This window comes from Oncorhynchus mykiss, chromosome 29 (genome assembly GCF_057628025.1).
Source record: "Oncorhynchus mykiss isolate SJ-2025 chromosome 29, ASM5762802v1, whole genome shotgun sequence".
Lineage (NCBI taxonomy): Eukaryota > Metazoa > Chordata > Actinopteri > Salmoniformes > Salmonidae > Oncorhynchus > Oncorhynchus mykiss.
Genome location: NC_143050.1, coordinates 31,247,892 through 31,260,642, shown reverse-complemented (window position 1 = coordinate 31,260,642; position 12,751 = coordinate 31,247,892). Strand labels below are relative to the sequence as shown.

At 40.5% G+C, this 12,751-nt stretch overlaps 1 protein-coding gene across 6 annotated transcripts in view; it reads left to right on the top strand.

Moving 5' to 3' along the window:
• The first annotated feature begins 6,074 nt into the window (after positions 1-6,074).
• The window catches only part of LOC110509336 (patatin-like phospholipase domain-containing protein 7), a 45,452-nt gene continuing 38,775 nt past the window's right edge, over positions 6,075-12,751 (top strand). For 2 of the 6 annotated variants that reach the window (XM_090227027.1, XM_090227026.1), the window contains exons 1-2: positions 6,290-6,398; positions 12,153-12,371. In XM_090227027.1, coding sequence (XP_090083153.1) covers positions 12,299-12,371 — 73 coding nt within the window. In that variant the 5' untranslated portion in view covers positions 6,290-6,398; positions 12,153-12,298. Of the gene's footprint in view, positions 6,399-12,152; positions 12,372-12,751 lie in introns of all 6 variants that reach the window. The other 4 variants (XM_036967283.2, XM_036967282.2, XM_090227025.1 and 1 more) reach the window with 3 other exon arrangements.

Here is a 12,751-nt window from a genome sequence, read left to right as displayed (position 1 = left end):
CCAATGGTAAATCTACAGGTTATGATCTTATGGATAATGTTTCACATCGCTATGCTGCTCCCAGATAGCAGCTCCACTGAAATACATATTTAATTGGTCACTGGAAAAGGGGACATTTGCAAATGCATGGAAGCATGCTAAACTGTGTCCAATCCCGAAAGACAGCAAAGAACCCATTACTCCTGCCAGTAGTCAACCAATTAATCTAATACCTTCACTCAGTAAGATATTGGAGGGTATTGTGAGTAGACAAATATGGGAGTACATGGAAAAGAATGATCTGATTACAGCCAATCAGCATGATTATCGCAAAAACCATTCCACTACCACTGCATTGGTTGACATGACTGGCCAGAGGCTCAATACTATGGATAATGGCAGGTTTGTGGGTGTACTATTTTTAGATTAGAGTGCAGCAGTTGATTTAGTGGATCACGTTGACAAAATTATTGCATTATGGGTTTAAGAAGGCAGCATTGAATTGGGTAGAGTCGTATCTAACTGACAGGAAACAGTTCACCTAAAGTGGGGCAAAAATGTATTTAGTCAGCCACCAATTGTGCAAGTTCTCCCACTTAAAAAGGTGAGAGAGGCCTGTAATTTTCATCATAGGTACACTTCAACTATGACAGACAAAATGAGAAAAAAAATCCAGAAAATCACATTGTAGGATTTTTAATGAATTTATTTGCAAATTATGGAGGAAAATAAGTATTTGGTCAATAACAAAAGTTTATCTCAATACTTTGTTATATACCCTTTGTTGGCAATGACAGAGGTCAAACGTTTTCTGTAAGTCTTCACAAGGTTTTCACACACTGTTGCTGGTATTTTGACCCATTCCTCCATGCAGATCTCCTCTAGAGCAGTGATGTTTTGGGGCTGTTGCTGGGCAACACGGACTTTCAACTCCCTCACAAAGATTTTCTATGGGGTTGAGATCTGGAGACTAGCTAGGCCACTCCAAGACCTTGAAATGCTTCTTACGAATCCACTCCTTTGTTGCCCGGGCTGTGTGTTTGGGATCATTGTCATGCTGAAAGACCCAGCCACGTTTCATCTTCAATGCCCTTGCTGATGGAAGGAGGTTTTCACTCAAAATCTAACGATACATGGCCCCATTCATTCTTTCCTTTACACTGATCAGTCGTCCTGGTCCCTTTGCAGAAAAACAGCCCCAAATCAAGATGTTTCCACCCCCATGCTTCACAGTAGGTATGGTGTTCTTTGGATGCAACTCAGCATTCTTTGTCCTCCAAACACGACGAGATGAGTTTTTACCAAAAAGTTATATTTTGGTTTCATCTGCCCATATGACATTCTCCCAATCATCTTCTGGATAATCCAAATGCTCTCTAGCAAACTTCAGACGGGCCTGGACATGTACTGGCTTAAGCAGGGGGACAAGTCTGGCACTGCAGGATTTGAGTCCCTGGCAGCATAGTGTGTTACTGATGGTAGGCTTTGTTACTTTGGTCCCAGCTCTCTGCAGGTCATTCACTAGGTCCCCCCGTGGGGTTCTGGGATTTTTGCTCACCGTTCCTGTGATCATTTTGATCCCACGAGGTGAGATCTTGCGTGGAGCCCCAGATCGAGGGAGATTATCAGTGGTCTTGTATGTCTTCCATTTCCTAATAATTGCTCCCACAGTTGATTTCTTCCAACCAAGCTGCTTACCTATTACAGATTCAGTCTTCCCAGCCTGGTGCAGGTCTACAATTTTGTTTCTGGTGTCCTTTGACAGCTCTTTGGTCTTGGCCATAGTGGAGTTTGGAGTGTAACTGTTTGAGGTTGTGGTCAGGTGTCTTTTATACTGATAACAAATTCAAACAGGTGCCATTAATACAGGTAACGAGTGGAGGACAAAGGAGCCTCTTAAAGAAGTTACAGGTCTGTGAGAGCCAGAAATCTTGCTTGTTTGTAGGTGATCAAATAGTTATTTTCCACCATAATTTGCAAATAAATTCAATAAAAATCCTACAATGTGATTTTCTGGATTTTTTTTTTCTCATTTAGTTGAAGTGTACCTATGATGAAAATTACAGGCATCTCTCATCTTTTTAAGTGGGAGAACTTGCACAATTGGTGGCTGACTAAATACTTTTTTGCCCCACTGTATATCCATGGGTTGTTTTCTTCCTCTCATGCTTTAGACTGTGGAATTCTGCAGGGTAGCTGCCTTGGGCCACTTCTTTACTTAATATATATACCAACAACCTTCCTTATGCCTTATCTGAAACTCAAGCTACTATATTTGCAGATGATACTACAATTTATACAACAAGACAATCCCTTCAACAGGTACAGAAAGCTCTACAAGTAGATCTAGAAAATATCAGGGAGTGGGTTTGCTAGAACAAACTTGTTGTGAACTAAGAAAACCAAGGTTAAGCTGGTCTGTTCCATCAGGAAAAGACCAACAAAGCATGGGATACAATTATGTATGGGGAAAGGAAAGGGAAAGGGGGATACCTAGTCAGTTGTACAACTGAATGCCTTCAACTAAAATGTGTCTTCCAAATTTATCCCAACCCCTCTGAATCAGAGAAGGGCGGGCTGCCTTAATCGGGGATTACAAATTGAGGAAGTGGCAGAAACCAAACTACTACGGGTGCAGCTACACAGCTGCTTATCATGGTTGTCTCAAATAACTCATCTATGTAAAGAAAAATATTAAAACTGCATGCATGATCAGAAGGATAGTTCAATGTTTATCGGAAAAGATTCTTAAGCAAATGACCCAAGCATTAATTGAGAGTCAGGGGAACTACTGTTCTGTTTTCTGTGGACATGCATCAGCAAGTCAAATTAGGAGGTTGCAGATCGCACAGAACAAAGCAGCAAGGATTGTTTTAATGTGGTTCTTCTGTTGTAGTCATGCTCACTGCTCATTGAATAATGGCACCGGAGGGGATGGCTTCCGTTTTACCGGGCTCCTAACCAACTGTGCTATTTTTGTATATATTTTTTTGCATTTTTTGTAACTCATTTTGTACATAATGTTGCAAGTACCATTGCTACTACCGTCTCTTATGAACGAAAAGAGCTTCTGGACATCAGAACAGCGATTACTCACCTGGAACTGGACGAAGATTTTTTCTTTAATGAGTCCGACACGAAGGATATACTGCTTCCCGGAGACCAGGCCAAAATCCCCATCATTCGCGTGAAGAAAAGACCGAAAAACTGGGTCCACCCCGGGTGCTGTAAGGGAATTCTGCCCTATGTGCACACAAGTGACCACAGGAAACTTCTTTGATCAGAGGTTAATTTGTTTAATAAGGATTGCAAACCGGATTGCCACCCAGAGTTTACACTTACAGTCATTTGCAAGTAACACAGCACAAAAGATGGGGTTTTCCCTTTTCATCCCCTACTGAGGATCACCCCACCCAGGGTTATGTACCTTAAATGTAATACCATATAAGCTCATAATTAATAGTTGCTAATACAAAGATGTCTCTGCTAGGCGGAGTTCAGCTTATTGTTAATGGCAGTTAGTTTCCCAATCCTTCGTCCTTCTATTGCTATCATGTGCTAGCAGAAGTAAGACTGGAACATAGTATCAACAGGAACTGAAAGTATAGCTTCAACACACAGACATCTGACTTTTTGTACAGTTGACATCTTCGTGCACTTACAAAGTCTCTACCACGTATTCTTAATCTCAAGCTAAAGCAAAACATTAATCATTGTACTTTTGTAATTACAGGTGTTCCTGTATTGTACCGATATTATAAAATTCCTTTCAGTGCTTTGTGAGAATTTGTCGGCAAGTGAGCAAACCACCAACCCCCTCTGTATTATTGGCCAACGCGCAATCATAGGAAAACTGGATGATCTACGATTGAGACTATCCTACCAACGGGACATTCAAAACTGTAATATCTTATGTTTCACCGAGCCGTGGCCGAAAGACGACATGGATAATATAGAGCTGGCTGGCTTGTCCGTGTTTCGGCAGGACAGTACAGCTACATCTGGTAAGACGAGGGGTGGGGGTGTGAGTCTATTTGTCAATAACTGCTGGTGCGTGATGTGTAATATTAAAGAAGTCTTGAGGTATTGCTCGCCTGAGGTAAAATACCTCATGATAAGGTGAAGACCACACTATCTACCAAGAGAGTTCACATCTATATTATTCGTAGCCGTCTATTTACCACCACAAACCGATGCTGGCACTAATACGGCACTCAACGAGCTGTATAAGGCCATAAGCAAACAACAAAATGCTCATCCAGAAGCAGCGCTCCTAGTGTCCGGGGACTTTAATACAGGCAAACTTAAATCTGTTTTAACCTACTTTCTACCAGCATGTCACATGTGCAACCAGATTTTTAAAAACTCTAGACCACCTTTACTCCACACACAGAGATGCATACACAGCTCTCTATCACCCTCCATTTGGCAAATCTGACCATAATTCTATCCTCCTGATTCCTGCTTACAACAAAAACTAAAGCAGGAAGTACCAGTGACTCACTCAATACAGAAGTGGTCAGACGATGCGGATGCAACCCTACGGACTGTTTTGCTAGCACAGAATGGAATATGTTCCGGGATTCATCCAATGGCATTGAGGAGTATAGCACCTCAGTCACCAGCCTCATCAATAAGTGTATCGACGACGTCGTCCCCACAGCGACCATTTGTACATTTCCCAACCAGAAGCCATGGATTACAGGCAACATCCGCACCAAGGTAAAGGCTAGAGCTTTCGCTTTCAAGGAGTGGAACACTAATCCGGAATCTTATAAGACATCACACTATGCCCTCAGACGAACCATCAAACAGGCAAAGTGTCAGTACAGGACTAAAAATGAATCCTACTACATCGGCTCTGATGCTCGTCAGATGTGGCAGGGCTTGAAAACTATTACGGACTACAAAGGGAAACACAGCCGCGAGCTGCCCAGTGACACAAGCCTACCAGACGAGCTAAATGCCTTTTATGCGGCAAGCAACACTGAAGCATACATGAGAGCACCAACTGTTCTGGATGACTATGTGATCACGCTCTCTGTAGCCGATGTGAGAAAGACCTTTAAACAGGTCAACATTCACAAGAGAGAGAGAGAGAGAGAGACTGATATAGGTAGTGAGGAGAGACCTTGTTGTATGGTTGCATCTATCTCCACCAAGCTCCAGTAAATCAGATGACAAGCCAAATAACTAAACAAAATAGTACCTATATTTAGGATTATTGTATCAGTTTGCCTACTTCACATTCATGTCTGTATATGACAATTTATTGGATTAAAAGTATGCATGCCGTTTTGTGAAAATGGCTATGACAAATTACATGGTATACATGTGCATTTATTGCTAGCTAAGATATTATTTATATTCTGGCACAATGTCTCATCTCACTAACAATTGCTAAGGTGAACAACAAATTCCACTATTGTGGCTAATCTGTATTGTGACTAGCTTCACATAGATGACTTATCCCATCATAACAACATGCTTCTCCTTATTTTGACTGTAGTTAAGCTAGCTGCGAACTTAGATACCTGTGATTTTTGAGACCTAATTTTGAGACCTATGTGTTAATTGTAGGGGTGCCCATGGGGCTGAGGATAAGAAATGTCCCATGCGAGAGAGGTACGTTGAGGTTTCCAGGGTTAGAGCTGTCATATGCTGAGGCAGTGAAGAAAGTAGAGGAAGATGGGTCAAGGCCAACAAGTGATATATGTTTCAGTAAGATTTGATTTTTAGCATTTATAGCAATAGTTATCAACTGACCTGCAGGGATGGAATGTACGTTGCAGAAAATTGGGGTCGTGGTGGCAGCTGCAGAGAGGTATTTGGTGGTGCGAGACATCAGACGAGTTACAGGGTGTGTTAAGTGGTGGTGTCCCATCCTTTCAGGTTGTTGGTCTGAGGTAGGACAAAATACATTTAAATAGTGGAGTAGGGTGTTGTTATTTTTTATAAGATGTTATTTAAAAAAAAATGTGAGTGTTTGATGGTAGGGTATTTTCAAGCAAAGTATAAGGGAGTTGTACTCCAGTCTAGTAGGTGGCGGTAATGCAAAATGTATTGGATGTCAACCGACGTTAAACCTCGTCGAAGAAGAATACGGCTTATTTTGGGTGGAGTAAAACATCTCGCTTCGCCTCTTCCTCTCTGACAGTGCTCGTGTAAACAGGAAGTACATAGCCAACTGAGAATATAAACACAACTCTGATAGGATGAGTGCACATAACGATAGCCAATTGGAATGAATTACACTGTGCGTAGATCTGACGGCAACAGCAGGGATTGACTAGTGATGTAAATGGGTGGGGTTGGGCAGCCAGGAGGAATAGGTTATTTTTTTTTTTTTCTCAACTGAATCATATGGCTAGCTATGTTGGACGAGAAAGAGAGAAATAGCAAGTCAAGAAAGTTCTAAAGTAAGTTTCCAGCTCCTACATTTCATGAGCTTTATCTTTATGTGATTAGACTTTGTGTGGCTTCGATTGATTGTGACTGTTTCCAACGTTAACCAGCGTTTCTGCTTACTAGTAACGTCAGCCAGGTAACGTAAGCTAGTACATGAACAGTCTATGCATGTCTTCTTGTACACACTAGCGTGCACGTAATAATCGTAATATTTATTGTAGCTAAGTCAAACGCAAATCAGCTAACTAGCTAGCGTCTCGCTTGAAGTTGCCTGGATATTGACTGGGACGTCAAACGTTCAGCCTGCTGACAGAACTTCTAACTTACCTCTTAACGTTACTAGAGGCTCTAGCCCTTGATCATGACTCTCAGTTCCATGATATCTCCCACTCTTTCAGTCCATCAAATTTCCATAACTCCCTCCCCAGGCTCCGGGGCCTGAGAGGGTGGTAATTGTACGTGACCGGTTGGAAAAAGTAATACCCAATTGTTGGGTAGAAGTAAAGATACCTTAATAGAAAATGACTCGAGTGAAAGTCATCCAGTAAAATACTACTTCAGTAAAATTCAAAAAGTGTTTTGTTTTAAATATACTTAAGTATCAAAAGTATAAAACAAATCCCTGATATTAAGCAAACCAGACGCAACCATTCTTGTTTTCTGTAGGAATGTATAGTAAAGTAAAAGTTGTCAAACATATAAAAAGTAGAGTACAGATACCCCTCAAAAAACACTTTAAGATATTTTTACTTAAGTACTTTACGCCTCTTCTCATGCCAGTACATCGTGTAAATCCTTTCCCCCAAAATCCTTCAGTCCCAGGAACCGCTCTGCCACTTCCACAATAACATACATCCTTCTGGACCTCTGCTCCACCTTAGCAGTGCCATTGACCACCATTGCCATAAAAAAAAACACAAATTCCACCTTCACATGCAACATCTCTGGGTCCTTCTGGTGAGAGCCTGCCCGTGGAGAATGCCTACCGACCACCGTGGACTCTTCAGGGCCACTCAATCCCTAAACCTGTCTCACTGCTGCTGTATATGAGATGATCTGATTAATCCTGACACTAGCCACCTCATCTTCCTTCACCCTCGTCGGGCACTCCAAAGATGTCGCTTCATGGTGCCCACCACAATTGCAACACTTCACTTTCTCCTCACTTCTACAATACATTATAATTCACATATCCCAACTTCACCTGGGTAGGGAGGGGCTCCGCTTTAAAAACAAAAGAACAGACCGACATTTCACTTTCGCTCCATTAACCACTCGATTCAACCGACTTGCATCAATCACTCCAAGAATATGTTTAGTCTGTGCAACATCGACTTCCCACGAGATGCCAGATATTACCACCTTGAAGTGCGCCCTGTTCCGAAGAGACACGGGCAAACCTCTCGAATCGGGTGAGATGCAGCACACACGGATCCTCAGAAGTACATAAAACAAGCCTGCCTTGTGATTATCATAGCCTTTACTTTACCCAGCACTCTCTCCACCAGTTTGGATATCTCAAATTAATTCTTCAAGATTGGTAATCCAATCAACTGCACATCATCAACAAACTGTACTCCTACAAGATACGAAGGAACATTCTCAGCGCTGTACTCTACTTTGCTGTTTTCCATTTTCTGTTGTCATATTTTCCTTAATTCTACCGCCATTAGATTCAAGATCCTCAACAGCTTCTGCTTCCGTCGTCATTTTTCTCCTCCCAAAAACAAAAGGTTAAATTGATACACACCTTTTTAGGGTTCGTGTTCCCACAAGGCCATATCTTCATGTTACAGCACATGTTTACGGAAAACAGACGGAACACCTGTTTGAATGAGCTATTTGCGTCTAACACCTGTGAGTAAACGGAAGACGGACACCATAAACATATTGTCTCTGAATAATACTGTCGGCTGCAACGGTGTTAAAACAGTAAACTGCATTTTGCATTTGTGAAATCATTTTGATTGATATGAAAGTAGAGAGATTTATGTTTTTAGAACCGTACCGCAATTGAGAATCGATTCACATTTAGATGGAGTATTTGGCAATTTAGACTTCCAGAGCCAATTCACCTTTAAACACAACATGTAAGGTCCTTGGACTATAAGGAGTAACGTTGGCCCAATAATGGACTAAATCAGTCTAATTTACCTCTAGTCGAGAATACCTGGTTAAATTGTGCTTGGGAGCATTTTTAAACTCTCCATTTTTGACGTTGGAAAAAATAAGATGTCATTCCTGTGAAAATGTGTGTGCTACATTTTACGTTCATATATATTTTGACATATTTGATGATCTTAGCTATAATGCGTTAATTCCCCTATGGTCAGACAAAACGTGAATAGAAACCGCAAATGTCTTGGTAACAGGAAATATGCCTATTTCCATGACACAGTTTTAAAAAGTAATTTTTGACTGACCACATGCTTAAACTTAAACTTAAAAGTTACATATCACAACTTCCATTTGAAATGTTTTGGCGATCAGAGCAGCGTTGAGGGAGTCTTATTTGAGTCAGAAAAGTATGTTCATATGACAAGGATAATGTACAAAACCTTGCAGAGAGCATTTCCAACTGAAATCACTTAGAAAAAAATAGAAACTATCTGAACCATGACTTTAAAAGAACACGAAAAAAAAAAAAAAAGCACACGATGGAGGGAAAGTTGGAGCTTAACTAACAAAATGACAGTTAACAAAAATGTATGATTAATCCAGTATAAACTAATGTTTAGAATTGATTATGAGACAAAATTCACAGATTCTACAGCACAACGGCAGAGTCATGTCTTAAATGTAAAACTAATGATGACTCCAATAATCCATGCTTTCTTGGAATGTCCAAAAGTTATGGACGCGAGCTAGAAAGTTGACTGTCAGAAGTATTACAATGTAAAGCTACTTTGAATCTGTTTGTCTGCATATTTCAAGACATACTAAATGGGGGTTTGGCGAGATACCCAATGGGTTCGATGATTCTCTTCTCATTATTAACACAATGGAAAAATCAAATTGAATATTGAAATAGCATGGGCGACCGAGGAAAAACAAATTGGAACAATTTAAGGCCAAGTGGCAAACAACAATGCAATCACAAAGGATGGGGGTGTGAGCATGCGGGTCTGGGCAAATGAGCTGTACAGCGCCTTCACAAAGTCTTCACACCCCTTGGCTTATTCCACATTTGGTTGTTACAGCCTGAATTCAAAATGGATTAAATATATATTTTGTTCTCAACCATCTATACACAATACCCCATAATGATAAGGTGAAAAGATTTTTTAAAGATTTTTTTTGCTAATTTATTAAAAATAAAACAAATGAATTTACATAACTATTTACACCCCTGAGTCAGTACTTTGTAGAACACCTTTAGCAGTGATTTACAGAGTCTTTCTGGGTAAGTCTCTAGGAGATTTGCACACCTGGATTGTGCAACATTTGTCCATTCTGTTCTTTTCAACATTCTTTATTTCGTTGTTGATCATTGCTAGACAACTGTTGTCAGGTCATAGATTTTCAAGTAGATTTAAGTCAACTGTAACTCAGCCACTCAGGAACATTCACTGTCTTGTTGGTAAGCAACTCCAGTGAAGATTTGGCCTTCCGTTTTAGGTTATTGTCCTGCTGAAAGGTGAATTTCATCTCCCAGTTTATGGTGGAAAGCAGACTGAACCAGGTTTACCTCTAGGATTTTCCCTGTGCTCAGCTCCATTCCATGTATTTTTTATCCTAAAAAAACTCCCAATTCCTTAACGATTACAAGCATACCCATAACATGATGCAGCCACCATCAAGCTTGAAAATATGGAGTTGTGGTACTCAGTAATGTTTGGGGAAAATCCAATACAACACATCACATAACACTTTGTATTCAGGACAAAAAGTGAACTGCTTTGCCACATTTTTTGCAGTATTACTTTTGCAAGCAATATGCAATGTTTTGGAATATATTTATTATGTACAGGCTTTCTTCTTTTCATTCTGTCATTTAGGTTAGTATTGTGGAGTAACTACAATGTTGATCCATCCTCAGTTTTCTCCTTTCACAGCCACTAAACTTGAACTGTTTTAAAGTCACCATTGGCCTCATGTTGAGATCCCTGAGCAAGTTTCCTTCCTCTCTGGTAACTAAGTTAGGAAGGCCACCTGTATCTTTGTAGTGACTGGGTGTATTGATACACCATCCAATGTGTAATGAAACACCATCCAACGTGTAATGAATAACTTCACCATGCTCAAAGGGATATTCTGTGTCAATTTTATTTGTTTTTCTACCCATCTACCAATAGGTGCTCTTCTTTGCCATGCACTGTAAAACCTCCATGGTCTTTGTGGTTGAATCTGTGTTTGAAATTCAGTGCTCGACTGCCAGACCTTACAGATGTGTGTGGGGTACAGAGATGAGATATTGCACACAGAATGAGTCCATGCAATTTACTATGTGACTTGTTACGCACATTTTTAATCCTCAATTTATTTTTGGCTTGCCATAACAAAGAGGTTGAATCCTTATTGACTCAAGACATTTCAGCTTTGGATTTTTTATTAATTTGTAGTAAGAAAAATATTCCACTTTGTCATTATGGGCTAGTGTATGTAGCCCAGTGACAAAGAAATCTGTATTGAATCTATTTTAAATTGCTGTAACACAACAAAATGTGGAAAAAGTCAAGATGTGTGTGAATACTTTCTGAAGGCTCTGTAGTCGTTTGTGTGAGTCTGCAAGTTGATGTTTGTACAGGACCAGTCAAAAGTTTGGACACATCTACTCATTCCAGGGTTTTTCTTTATTTTTTTCTATATTGTAATAATAGTGAAGACATCAACGCTATGAAATAACACCATGTTGTTACCAAAAAAGTGTTAAACAAATCAAAATATTTTAAATTTGAGATTCTTCAAAGTAGCCACCCTTTGCCTTGATGACAGCTCTGCACACTCTTGGCAATGTCTCAACCATCTTTCCTTAATTCATTTGAGCCAATCTGTTGTGTTGTGATGACAAGGTAGGGGTGGTATACAGAAGTTATCCCTATTTGGTTAAATACCAAATCTGTGTTATGGCAAGAACTGCTCAAATAAGCAAAGAGAAACGATAGTCCGTCATTAATTTAAGACATGAAGGTCCGTCAATCCGGAACATTTCAAGAACTTTGAAAGTTTCTTCAAGTGCAGTTGCAAAAACCAAGAACTGGCTCTCATGAGGACTGCCACAGGAAAGGAAGACCCAGAGTTACCTCTGCTGCAGAGGATAAGTTCATTAGAGTTAACTGCACCTCAGATTGCAGCCCAAATAAATGCTTCAGACTTCAAGTAACAGACACATCTCAACATCAATTGTTCAGAGGAGACTGCGTGAATCAGGCCTTCATGTTCGAATTGCTGCAAAGAGACCACTACTAAAGGACACCAATAATAAGAAGAGACTTGTTTGGGCCAAGAAACACGAGCAATGGACATTAGACCGGTGGAAATCTGTCCTTTGGTCTGATGAGTCCAAATGTGAGATTTTTGGTTGCAACCGCCGTGTCTTTGTGAGACGCAGAGTAGGTGAACGGATGATCTCTGCATGTGTGGTTCCCACCGTGAAGCATGGAGGAGGAGGTGTGATGGTGTGGGGGTGCTTTGCTGGTGACACGGTCAGTGATTTATTTAGAATTCAAGGTACACTTAACCAGCATGGCTACCACAGCATTCTGCAGCGACACACCATCCCATCCGGTTTGGGCTTAGTGGGACTATCATTTATTTTTCAACAGGACAATGACCCAGCACACATCCAGCCTGTATAAGGGCTATTTGTTCAAGGAGAGTGATGGAGTGCTGCATCAGGCGACCTGGTCTCCACAATCACCCAACCTTGACTCAATTGAGATTGTTTGGGATGGGTTGGACCGCAGAGTGAATGAAAAGCAGCCAACGAGTGCTCAGCATATGTGGGAACTACTTCCAAACTTTTGGGGAAAAAAGCATTCCAGGTAACACTTTTTTTTGTTGGTTACTACAGTCGTGACCAAACGTTTTGAGAATGACACAAATATACATTTTCACAAAGTCTGCTGCCTCAGTGTCTTGAGATATTTTTGTCAGATGTTACTATGGAATACTGAAGTATAATTACAGGAATTTCATAAGTGTCAAAGGCTTTTATTGACAATTACATGAAGTTGATGCAAAGAGTCAATATTTGCAGTATTGACCCTTCTTTGTCAAGACCTCTGCAATCTGTATTGGCATGCTGTCAATTAACTTCTGGGCCACATTCTGACTGATGGCAGCCCATTCTTGCATAATCAATGCTTGGAGTTTCAGAATTTGTGAGTTTTTGTTTGTCCACCCGCCTCTTGAGGATTGACCA